Raw genomic sequence first — 13,092 nt, forward strand, 5'->3', positions numbered from 1 at the left:
CTTAATAGTACAATAATTTTTTTCATAAAAAATATAAGAAAATTTGAACTACATATATTCTTAAACTATAAGTATTGGTATCATATACGTTTAAGATTATTATAAACTATTGATTGATCTAAGAAATCATGACCAGTGATTGTAAAAAATTTGTACCCAGGTATTAAATGAGTACTTTTAATAAATATTCATGAATTATAAATACACGCATTTAATTATTGGCTTGTTGATGAAACATGTAAAAATATCATGATATTTGACCCATGCATACCTTTTATCCACTAATAATTATTTGTAAATTTTTTTAAATATTTTTTTTTTTATGTTTAAGTGATTAAAATAATATTGTTAGTGAAAAATATAATAATCATGAAATGATAGTTTAAAATTTGACTTTAAATATTTCTATTTTTTTATTTAGATTTATGAGATTAAAGTTATTTCTGTAAAAGATTCATTCTTAAAATTTATATCTTCACGCAATTAATTTAAATTTATCTTTTAGTATGATTATATTAATTTGTATTAATATTTTATTTTAAGTATCCATGAGTACCTGCTATATATTTTCACATATACATGATGAGTGACAACATGACAAACGTTTTCAAGCAGAGCAAGTAAAGGCAAGTGATATCTATACTTATCTTATTGTCATTCTTTAACTATGACAAATTAAAATAGAATCATTTTTTAACCAAAGTTTTTAAAAGTTTTCCTCCAAAAATACTCCAAAACATCAATCACCTCGTTAGCTCAGCATAAATAAAAATTAGCATCCTAAAAATGCTGAAAAGAAGCTAAAAAACTACTTACATTATTCATCGTGGTTTTTCTAAAACTATCAACACATATAACTAAACCAAGACAACCTTAAATGCATCATTAGTACTCAACTTATAGTTTGAAACATAATTTATTTGCACTCGAGGTAACCAACATTTTTCCAATAATATTTTTAACCTAATCATGCATCTATACCATTATATATATAAAAAAATACATCATTTGATAACTTTTTTGCGTCATTTTTTAATTGTACAATTTTATATTCTAATAAATAAAATATCATTTATTTATTTAATAAAATACATAAATTAAATGATTCTTGGTTTAAAATAATTTTTTTCTCAAGTATAACTACCACATAATTCAAGAAAAATTATAAAACTATATTATTTTAAAATCATAAAAAGGTGAATATACATATGCAGAAGATGTGTTTACGCTAGTACCAATAAAAATAATAAATTTAAGTAATTTTGTTGAATGCTTTGAATAACATTAGGAGTATACACTTTAGCTTTTTTAATTACGTTGGTAATTTTTAATTGTTCATGTCCGATGATGAAGGTTTACCCGTGTTCTTCTATTTGTGGCTGAAAAAAATAATTAACTTAGGTCGAAAGAAAGGAGTAGGAGATACTTCAATATAAGACTTGAATAATAATGATGGATCATGACAGTTTGAGTGCAACTCAATTCCAAACAAGTTATAACCCTGAATATCAAAATTACCACTAGGGCAACCAAGCAACACTAATCGGAAAAACCTCTCAGAAAATCAACAATAACAAGCCATGTAGGAATGAATTATAAAAAAAATGAGATTGGGGAGAAAGTGATTAAGAAAACAACTTATAATCTAACAACATCCTGGAGGCAATCATAGAAATGAGAGATATTAATCTTCTCTTTGCCAGAATAGATGGCCTCCGCAGATCCACCTTGCTCCCCTTGCGCTGCCATTTCAATCAACATGTATAGTTTCCTGATAGGCATCTGATAATGGAAATTCAACAATCAGAATAAGTACCAGTATCATCATGCAATCCATATTCTTTGCCAACCACTGGCTTCCAATACAAAAATTGCACAAATTAAATTAATAATGACCAAATAATTTAATTCTCTTACCATCAATGTCTTCAATTTAAAAGAGACGCCCAAAGTTAAAAATAAAATAAATAAAACTTTGTTTACAAAAGAAGAAATATTATCAGAAATGCGAGCAACAGCTATTCTATTTGTGATTTGTACACAGGATAAACAAAACTCAATGAAAAAATGAAGTTCCCTTCCAAACCAAACTAACTCCGTTCCCTTGTTTTACACAAATTAGAAAAAACTGATATATGGCAATTAACAAATGAAGCACATAAATAAAGGAGTGATTATACGTACATCATTCAATGCCTCTGCAGCAGAATCAATATCGTCCTCAGAGAATACACTCAACTGTTCAAGGACCTGTGGTTTTAAAAATGAAAAGGAGAAGCTTAACATTCAAGTTGAACTGCAAAGCTTACAAGAGGCACAAATTAAACTGTATCAAGTGATACAATCACTTAAATTTTTATCAGATGAAACAACTTATTTGTTATTAAGATTCAAGAGTACAAAAAAGCATGAAAAATAACAGGAAACGTTCACGAGACACAAGTCAATAGCATACAATTAGCCCATGAGCCAGATAATACCACTATGTAAAGAAGAAATATGTTTACCTTCTTTGCATCCTTTGTGTTCAAGGTAGGAACGTGGTATGTAACGGAGAAGGTATCACAAAATCCAATTGAGTCCAAGAAACCCAGTTCACTTGTTGTGCCAACAACCATGAGTTTTTTCCCCTGTCAACATGAGTAGGAATGCACATTAGCTACAGAAAGATTTATGCAGCTTCAAAATTAATTACTAACATTTCAAACTTTTGATTGGCGATATTGACCATGTGGAGATGAACTATCAGACCTTAAAGGAAAATATATATAGCCTCCATTACAGAAAAAAATATAAACATTAAAACATCCAGATGCCCAAGTTGTTGAAGATTGAAAACTAAATTCTCAGCTAGCACAAACAATTTGAATTAAATACTAGCTTCCACAAGCGAGAAATTTGACAAGGAGATTTTCAATCATTATATTGCATTAAGGTGTAAAATATTATCAAACTGTCATGACATTTTGGATATCAGATGATAGATTTTGGTTAGCCCACTGGCAAGTAAAGTAGCACGGCAGTATATCTTCACCCACCCACTGAATCCAGATCTAGTCTTCAGTTTTTCTTTTGACCATCCTAATAGATATGCTTCAGAAAAGAACTAAAAGAAAAGGATGAACAAAAACCTTTGGAGGAAGCCGTTTGAGCAAAACCAGTAGTGTCTGAGAAATCAAGTTTGAAAAACGAGGACCAATGGCTACATACTCTAATAATCTGGATTAATGAACAAGGAAACAATCAGTATTATTCATTCAGGAGGAATTCCTGGAAAGGATGATCAAATAAAATCACAAATCTTACCTCTCAATGTCATCAAGAACTATGACACTCAAGGGTGACCTGTATGCATCCTCAAAAACCTGTAGGAAATATTATAAAAAAAAAAAAAAAAAACTTTAGACCATAGAATTTCCTTGATACAGGCAACTAGCTAGGGAGATACAGAAAAGACTATTATATCAATGTTGTTTACGCAGGGAAGATAATGGGAAGTCAAAAGCATGTATTGATTTTGACTTCATAAATCCTTACTTGCAAGATCAGTAACAGTCTTCGGAAACTGTATACACTATCAACTCAGTAGATTCAAAAGGCTCAAAAAGTATTGGTTATGACAAACCTTGATAATCTGTGCACATTTGGTGCTCTCATGTAGACCAATCATTGTTTCAGCTGAAACCTACCCAATCACAGAAGATGAATTACAGGTGGCCATAATTTTAGTCAAAATACAATGCCGATTTCTTGAGAAAAATATCTAAAGATAAATGAACTTACTATCTTGACATACGGGAAATCACTGTCAATACCAACAGTAGCTGCTAGTGCAGTTTTACCACTGTGAGAACAAAGTAAGTTAGAAACATTGTAAAATAAAGATCAGATTAAGATGAACAATGATATATCACTTACCTGCCACGGGATCCTTCCAGGAGACAAGTGACAAGTGGGCTTCCTTTACTCACTTTAACTTGCTCCACAAGTAGCATTGCTCTTTGGTAAATGTGTTTATGACGATCACCACACTCCACCATGCCATGTAGTCTATAAATCAAATATCATAAAAATATGTTAACAATAACACAGCAAATTTGTTGGTTTCCACAATACCTCCAATAAACTTAGATTTCAATTATGCCACATTCTTCATAAAACTAAACAAGTACTTTTGAAAACAAGTAAAACATTATAAATCAGCATTAATTACAAAAACATTACAAAATTATTTGCGAATAACTATCCAGAAGCGACCTCACAAAATTTGCATTAATTTACTTATGGTCTTTGGGAAAATAGCTAAATTAAGTGCTTAAATAAGTTCTTATCATGTAATCACTCACATAAAAGTTGTATTCATGGTCAACGAGCAAATAAAGTTAAAGTGATTTCATTTAAAGTTATAAATTGATTTCACTAGGTATCCTGGAGAGCTTATTGAAATAAGTTTAACTACATGTTGGATTCCTAAAATTAAATCTGGATCAGTATTCTAAAATATATCAAAGGAGTTCTAGGAAAAGGTCTCTTGTATGAATACAAAGTGCAAACTTGTGTTATGGGATATTTAAACGCAGATTAGACTGGCTATCTAGCTAATAATGATCCACCTTAGGATAATGTATTTTTATTGGTGAGAAGATGGTTCTGGGAAAATAATTAACAGAACATTGTTGCAAGGCCCTGTACAAAAGTGGAGCATCAGGCCATGACTTCAACCACTCGTGGACCATTTTGGTTTAAACAATTGGTCATTAGTCAAAGAACCAAAGTCTGGGGAGGCTATCCAAATGATTCTCATTTGTGTCAATCAGGTTATGTCTTGCATATTGCTTCAAATTTGGTGTTCTGAGTGAGGACTAAGCACTTCGAGGTATTTTCACAGTCACTTCATTAAAGAGAAGATTTTATCACAAGACATCGTTAATTTTATCAATTCCAAAATCAATTGACTGATATCTTCACATAGTGTATGAGGGATCCTCAAATTGATATCTACGTAACTAGCTTGATGCATGTGATTAGTATGCTCTAGCATGAGAGTGTTAGATATTTAGAGATATTGCATCTTGGGCTTTTAGTCATAGGCCTATTCTAGGATCTACTTAATTCCAGTAATCATGCAATAAGGATACATATATTTATTCCTACAGAGTTCGTCAGAATAGGAGTTCCTTTGAACTTTTAGGATGTAGTCTGTTGTAACACATCACTTGCTCTTTATGTGATGCACCATGAAGTATTCAACCTAGAGTACTAAATTTTATGTAAATTTATATATTGATAATGAGCTAAGAGTAAATAGAATGAAAATGCTTGACTTATTTCCAACAAACTTTCATCCTTGTGAGTAGAAGTAGTACCTGCATCTTTCAAGATCATCAGTTGAAGCACCAAATGCCGGAATAACTTCTTGGAGTGCATTCAAAAAGTCTTCCATTGTAACCTTAATGTTCTCTTCCTCCACTTGCTTAGTGAGATCATCTAGACTTAATTGTCTATTTAAAGCATATGACACGGCACTTTTCACAACACCTTCAAGTTCTGCACCACTGTAGTTTTTTGTTCGGGCAGCTGCACAAGACAAGAAAAGTAAATCCAGAGTAAGCATCACATGAATTCAATCCATGTGTTAGATAATTTTATTTTTCCACTTTTTGTTAAAAATAAAAATGATCTTGCCATCAGTATTTGCAAATTCTACATTGGCATGACCAAAATAACGGAATACAAAAAATATCTTTCTCAGTATCTTATTCGCACTTCAACCATTAATCATATCATGTTACAAACTCAAACCATTAACCAAAAAAGTGTTGGTAATTTTCAAAGAAGGGAGTTATCACAAAGACAAGAATGTATTTATGTTCTGTAAATCTCTTTGCCTCTTGAGAAGATGCTTGTTATACTCCTAAAACCAAATAGCTAATTAGATATAGGAGAATTGGTTCTAGAGTATTTTTAAGATTAATAATGATTCAATATTATAAACTCAATTCTTGTCTTCTGATTATTTAACTAAAAAAATTATTTTAACAAAAAAACTGTTTAGTCAGTTCACATTCTTTCACTTTATGCATGAAAAAACAATCTGCTTTCCTTAATTTCTTTTTTTAATTTAAAAAAAAAACTCAAACTAAATTTTATATTTGGTAAAAATTAGTATAAAATCAAATTTAGACAAACTAGTTTTGATTTCTCTGAACAGACACTGAGACAGTGATCATCTCCATGTTAGACAGACGACTAAATATGTAAAAAGTAAATGTACACCTCGCATTGTTGTCACGATTCTTAAATATAATAATGTGTAGGAGGTCAGTGTTAGTGCTGCGTTCAGCTTGTCCATGCTTAGGGGATTTCAAAACCAATTCAAACAAATAACTTTACAAACTGCTTGGAACTAAAACAGACGTGAAATAATTTTTAATTTGCCAGACTTCCCTCCTGGTTTCATATGATAAAACTACCAAATAAAAGGGTTTATGGTAAATCATGAATAATATCCTTCAATAAATAAAACATGTGCTAATGCAAACAAGCACAATAAGAAAGCTTTTATTACTTTCATTTCATCCAAAAAGTAAACTTATACATATGTAAGACGAGACTAGGCATCACAGAACACATACCAAGCTCTTGAAGGTTCACATCAGGAGCTAGAAAAGAATTCTCTTTCATTTTGTTGGTGTGAATTTGAAGAATTTGTAGTCGACCATTTTCATCAGGAAGACTTATCTCAACCTGGACTTCCAATCTCCCTGGTCTACATGACACAAGTAAATGATAAATGACTAAAAGATAAGAGCCACTTATGCATACCGTACAAACCAATTACAGGAGTCAAGATTAAGCATTAGAATTGAGAACATGAATAGGCAGGTAATAGCATTTGTTATTAATGACACAGTAGCTAGAAATAGAACAAAGCTGCTAGGTCAATACAAATGCAAAGTATCACGCCAAGGAAGCAGCAAACAATGAACTTGGGGTTAAAGCAATAGATTTAACAGATCAAGTTGTGAGACATTAAGGTAATGAAAATGATGTGAGACAACTCAGCAGCATTTACTTCTTCCTTCTAACCCAATCTTTCATGAAAGGACAGAACACAAAGTGATTCATTATATTTTGTAAAAGTATTTGTTTTTAAAAGGCAATTTCATTACTAAAGTTGTAAACTCCAACAACTAGTTAGCTGTTATACTTATTCAATGTCTTACAAGGTATTAGTTTGACTTTAGTAAATATGACATACATCCTTCAACTTGAGGGAGAATGTTAGCTTAGCATTGAGTGATTGTATTAATCACGAGTATAGAAAGCAATATTAGCTAATACTGGCCCAAAGTTTACTGCCGCTGATTACCCTTAATTTAGGAAATTATTCCTCTTCTAATTAATATCATAAATAATATAAACATGTGTGTGTAAACTCTTCAAATTCTATAACAAGCAATCAGAGTGACAGTAGATTGTATCACAACTATTGATATATAATTTTGAATGTCAACATTTATATTTTCGTGGGGAAGTAAATTCAAAGAGCATAATAGGGGAAGAAGATATGAATACCTTAAGAGAGCTTCATCAAGCATATCCTTTCTGTTAGTCATTCCAATAAGCAAAACATTATTGAGTGACTCCACACCATCTATCTGTAAACCAAGCAGATTGTCTTAGAATTTCTGATATGACTACTATAGAAATAGTATCTCTTCTATCAATAAAAGCATTCAAAAACTTTACTGACCTTAGTCAGAAGCTGATTTACTATGCTGTCATGAACTCCAGTACCATCCCGAGTTGAACCCCTTGACTGCACATGACATGAAAAGAAACAGATTGATTATAGTACCACACAAATCAACATTTACAATGCTCATGAACATTATTACTCAAGAAACTACATGCAACCCCAGATTTAGATGTTGTCATGTTCCCCTTTAATCATACTTGTGCACTTTGTCGTATAAACCAAGATAAACACACATTTTCCACTAGTTAGGTAAACCAAGACAAAATGAATATAAAAACAAACATTGATAAGTGACCACAATCAAACTAGTTTAAGGTATAGTTTAAAGATAGTCCACCAGTTATCGCAAGCTCAGTTGTTGCCGATTAACTGTAATTGATGTACTCGTAATAGCAATGCAGTAGATGATTGATGTTGAACTAAAGTTAAAAAACCGTATACCTTGCAAATAGCATCAATTTCATCAAAGATTATAACATGCAAATCACTTTCATCCCCTGGAAAACAGTGAACAATTAAAGTGAATTATTTGAAAATTCAACTTAAGAAATATACAATGGGTTTATATATCCATCACCTCGGGTCCTCTGATCCTGTTCGGCGTCAGCAAAAAGGTCTCTCACATTCTTTTCAGTTTCCCCAACAAATTTGCTCAAAACTTCAGGACCATTTACAATCTAATACAAGTCACAGAAAAGAAAAATTAAGACAGCAAAATATAATTTACCAACCTACAGGTATCATGCACAGATTTTGAAGCCATTCAATTAAGTCAATTAGTTAAAGAATCGATCACAGGACATAGTAAAAATGTAACAAAATGTAGTAAGAAGAGAAGGCAAAAATGAAGCATGAGAACATTTAATATGTTTGGAGAAAGTTACACCTACTCCGATAAAAGTCACAAGTTACGTCCATAAGAATAGAGGAGATGATTGGAGAACAGGCAGTAAGATTCAAATTCAATATTGTCAAATCAAGTCCAGATTCCTTATCCATGATAACACATGAAAACAACCATTTTGTCCAATTTTAAGAAATAAGAAGATAGTAGAACCATGAAAATAAAAGCATATTCCTGGGCAATTTCTAGCCCACTATTAACAATAATTAGGAGACTAAATAATATTAATTAATTCAAAGAAATTACAATTATAAGATCTCTATACTGTAGCTGATTGCATACATAATAATTTTATATAGATGTACTTGTTCAAATTTATCACAAGAATAAGGAGTAATTTCCAAACCTTTGGTTCCTTCCCATTCAAAATTTTTCCAATTTGACGTGCCATAAGTGTCTTTCCAGTTCCAGGAGGCCCATAAAGAAGCATGCCCTTCACATGCTTGATTCCTAATCTGAAAGTTCAAAGGCTTTCCACTAAGAACATGATATACTACATAAACAATACATTAATAAACCATAGTATATTAAGTATTACTTAGATGTCACATGGGGAGGGAAAACACGAGAGGCAAAAGCTCTTCGAAATATATCTGCAAATTCTGCACTCAAGCCACCAATACCCAGTGACTGAAGGTTAAATTCTTTCTGCTTGAAAATGTTGCTAGTTGCCCCCTCCCGTTGGTTGACAATCTGCAAAGCACAACATAAACCGGTAAATACAAGGATAATTACAACCAATAGTGCACAGTTAAGAGTCCTCATGCAATATCATTAATTTGCTTAGCAATGTATTCACTATTATCTTACCTAGATTATATAAAATAATAACCAATACAAAGTAAGGGATTAGCTTTCTAAATGAAAAATACAGAAGATATTACAAAAAACCAAGTAAATATTCAGAATTAACATCAAGATTAGCTGAAAATTCAATAAATCCCAATCAGTGAAATCTATGTAACTAAACAATGAATAACTATTTGCATCTTCATAGCTTTAACAATTTTCCTGTAGATAAGCTGATTTGATAACTTTGGGGTGTCAAAACTGTTTGGCTGCTAAATTTGTTGCTGCTCTCCGCTTTTTATGGTGAGGCATCTATAAAAATGGACAGACAGGAGTGAGCTTTGATAGGCTTGAGATGTGATCTCGTTAAGGCAGTTCTCCAACAGAATCTCTTTGTACAGCACAATTACAATACTGATTCTGCATGAAGCTTGGGAGCATAGATCTTGATATTTACTTGAGGTTAGGATTTAAGGTACTTGATTAGCTCTCTGTGAGTAATTTACATGAAACTTATTTGAAATGTGAGATTTTTGTTCCATCATTGTGATTTACATTTGAAGTTAAAGGTTTGTTAACTTCTTTACTGATCAAGCATCAAAGGATAGCTAAGTGTATATGATTAGTGAGTATTCAAAATTAGCTGTAGTCTTAGTAGTAGGTGATTTCCTACACTGTAACTGCATCTCAATTTGTTACAATTTTAGTTACAAGTCACATCAGTGTTCAGTTAGCAGCACTGTAGATAGCTTCCTCAAGGCGTTTCTCAAATTCATGGCACCATAAAATGTACTCTGCACTTTTTCTTAGGAATAATAAGTATTTCGCTTTTGTTCATTTCCTCTAAATATACCAAATCTATTATGACCAAAACAAGATATATAGATGTCAAAAGCAAAATGGGAAACTCGCCTTAATTCCACTATCACGTGATGTTTCAAAAACAATGTACGTGTCATCAGAAATCATCCCTCTTTCAAGAGAATTGGACTTTTGTTGGCCTTCAACAGTAGCTTGACTGACAGTAAAGCTATAGTTATTTCCATGGTACTCAAATAACACTTTTTGCCCCACAGTCATAACCTGTACAAAATAATGCAGATTAACAAATTAATGCAGATTAACAAATTAAACCATGGCTTCGTTATAGTGAACAAGTTGAATTTCAAAGTCTTTGCAAAAATCAAATAAAAATAGGACATTAGTAGCTATGCAAAATAATACAACTAAGTATTAAATGCATTAACTTTCTGGGAAATGATAAACACTTATTTATGTAAATAATAACAAAAGAAGCCATTCAACAACTACAAAACATTTTCCTTTCCCCTGTCCAACAGTAATCAGTCTAGACAATAAGTTTTTGAAATAACACTCTGTCATTAGTATCATTAACCTCTAGCAACCATAACGTGCGTGTTCAAGTGTTATAATCAGAAAAGAAAATCAAAAAGTAACAAATCAATGATAACTAAAACACCACCATTATTAACCAAGTTAAAGGCGTAAATAACCATGCAAAGACCCTACCTGGTTTGAAAATCTCTTCCGGAGTTGCTTAGCCAGTAGAACAGCATCAATCTACAAGACAAAGAAACAGCAACCATTTTAATACCACACCACCCTAACAGCAACAAGTTAAAGACAACAAAACGAGCACTTTTTCAAATCAACATGCCTGCTCACTCTTATTCCCCTTTTTAACAAATTCCAAATCAATGGTAAGCAGTGCGAGGTTGAAGTCGTCGGGAGGCACAAATCTTAAGCAACAGCGAAAAAAATCAAATCAGAAGAAACTAATAGAAAAAAAAAAGTCAATAATCGTCAATACTTAAACACCAATCTGAAAAACACAAATTAAAGCGAACAAACCGGGTCAATTGTACGGAATCACCACTAGAAACTTTGGCACACCGCCGTTGAATGGAGTTCAACCCAATCTGGTCGCTGCCTATGCTGTCATGAGCAGTATCTCTCGGTTAAGGCCACAAAGGAATCATCAATCCAATTAATCCACGAAATCACATCCACCATTCGGCAATGGCATAATTAATAACAGAAAATTAACAAGTAACCAATTCAACTCAACGCAATCGTAGAAGACAATAATTAAATTAAATTAAAGAAAAAAAATAAAGTGAAATAGATTGCAGAAAAAAGGATATGAGAGAGACAGGACGAAGGAATCGGCGACGGTGGCTAGGTAGAGGTTTTTGTGACCGGGGACGGCGAAGTTGCGAAGATCGGAGGGGGAACAGTAGGCGAGGTTGGTGAGAACGAGGTCACTGGAGGGCGTGTTGGTGACTCTCATCTTGAACGGAGCGGAAGACGATGAACCGAACATACTCGCAATTTTTATCTTCACGCGGATCTTGCTCCGCTCTTGTTGCACCTGCAGATCAAACCGCAATGGGAATGGCGCGGGAGAGCTATGAAATGTTATGCCAAACGTTCCTCTGTTTCTCTTCTTCTCTTTCTATGACCTCACCATAAGAAATAAACTTGCAAGTTAGGCAATGAATTTTCTTACAATTTACTTTCAATACAAATTCTTCTTTTGCCAATTAATCTATCCTTCTGTTCTAAAAATACTTCATAAACACCAACAATTGTTTTTGTTTTCTACATTCTTCATTGATACTTCATATAACTTTTTTATTATTACACAAATATTTACACATATTTATACTTGTATAAACAATTTTTATGATATAACTATTTTCAGTTCACACACTCCTTTTTACAATATAACTATTTTTATAATATATCATTATATGAACATATATCATTTTAACTGTTCTTAGTGTTTTTTTAATTATAATGTTTTATTTTTTATTTAATTAAAATATTTGCATTATTTATCATTATTTTAAATTAAAAGTGTTATTGCTTTCAAGATTAATTGCTATGGAATTTACTAATGTTTTAAAATTAAATCGAATCAAACCAACTTTTAACAAATTGTTTTACATTAATTTTGCGAATTTTATAAATTCAGCTTATTTCTGTATTAATTTATTACATATAATATTTTCTTTATTAAAACTTGTCTATTTACCATAATTCGAAAACGTTATAGACTTTTAACTTGTAAATTTAAATAATAACAATTTAATTAAATAATAAAACTTATTTTGTAATAATAATAATTTTCATTATTTTGTATAATAATAGATTGTAATAATATAATTATCTAATAGAGTAATATCATACCATGACTATTCTTTGTAGTCGAGGAGTCTTATCCTCCAAAATATATATATATATATATGATGTCCAAGATATTTAGTAGAAGACCCAGTGTAAGAAAATTTATATTAGAAGTCTTCTTATTTTTAGGGTAATATGTGTATTAGGGTTATGTGAAAAATAATAATAAAATTTTAATTTTTCTTTCAACTCTTTGGTATTCAAAGCCAATTAATTATCATTGTTGTTTGTCATCGTTGTCGTCATTGTTTGTCATCATTGTTGTTATCGCTGCAACTTTTTCTCTAACGAAGTCAAGGGTTAGGTGCACCTCGACGAGCACGACCCATCCCTGGTGGTCGTCGCTTCATTCTCCTCCTGACACGTCGTCATACACTGATTGTTTCCGGCCAGTCTCGGGTGTGTGGGCTTCATGCACTGCCTTCCC

The 13,092-nt window shown here is 31.9% G+C and overlaps 1 protein-coding gene across 1 annotated transcript; it reads right to left on the reverse strand.

The window, feature by feature from the left end:
• Positions 1-1,416: 1,416 nt before the first annotated feature.
• Positions 1,417-11,979, reverse strand: LOC106769219 (vesicle-fusing ATPase). Its single transcript, XM_014654741.2, has 21 exons — positions 11,621-11,979; positions 11,328-11,423; positions 11,134-11,215; positions 10,986-11,036; positions 10,368-10,538; positions 9,205-9,359; positions 9,013-9,121; positions 8,340-8,439; positions 8,204-8,259; positions 7,757-7,822; positions 7,579-7,661; positions 6,636-6,769; positions 5,367-5,577; positions 3,919-4,050; positions 3,784-3,844; positions 3,626-3,685; positions 3,307-3,365; positions 3,132-3,219; positions 2,508-2,630; positions 2,185-2,250; positions 1,417-1,782 (listed from the first exon to the last, which is right to left on the reverse strand). The coding sequence occupies exons 1-21, from the start codon at positions 11,797-11,799 to the stop codon at positions 1,639-1,641; spliced, it is 2,226 nt and encodes a 741-aa protein (XP_014510227.1). The 5' UTR covers positions 11,800-11,979; the 3' UTR covers positions 1,417-1,638.
• Positions 11,980-13,092: the final 1,113 nt, after the last annotated feature.

The sequence above is a fragment of the Vigna radiata genome, chromosome 7 (assembly GCF_000741045.1).
Source record: "Vigna radiata var. radiata cultivar VC1973A chromosome 7, Vradiata_ver6, whole genome shotgun sequence".
Classification (NCBI taxonomy): domain Eukaryota; kingdom Viridiplantae; phylum Streptophyta; class Magnoliopsida; order Fabales; family Fabaceae; genus Vigna; species Vigna radiata.

What these genes read in the sequence shown, in the direction of transcription:
- LOC106769219 (XM_014654741.2), bottom strand. Translation starts at nt 11,799, where the DNA reads ATGTTCGGTTCATCGTCTTCCGCTCCGTTCAAGATGAGAGTCACCAAC. An exon ending in CCTCCCCATGTGACATCTAA is followed by an intron (nt 9,122 to 9,204) that starts GTAATACTTAAT and finishes TTGAACTTTCAG; the next exon opens with ATTAGGAATCAAGCATGTGA. An exon ending in ACACAAAGGATGCAAAGAAG is followed by an intron (nt 2,251 to 2,507) that starts GTAAACATATTT and finishes TTAAAACCACAG; the next exon opens with GTCCTTGAACAGTTGAGTGT.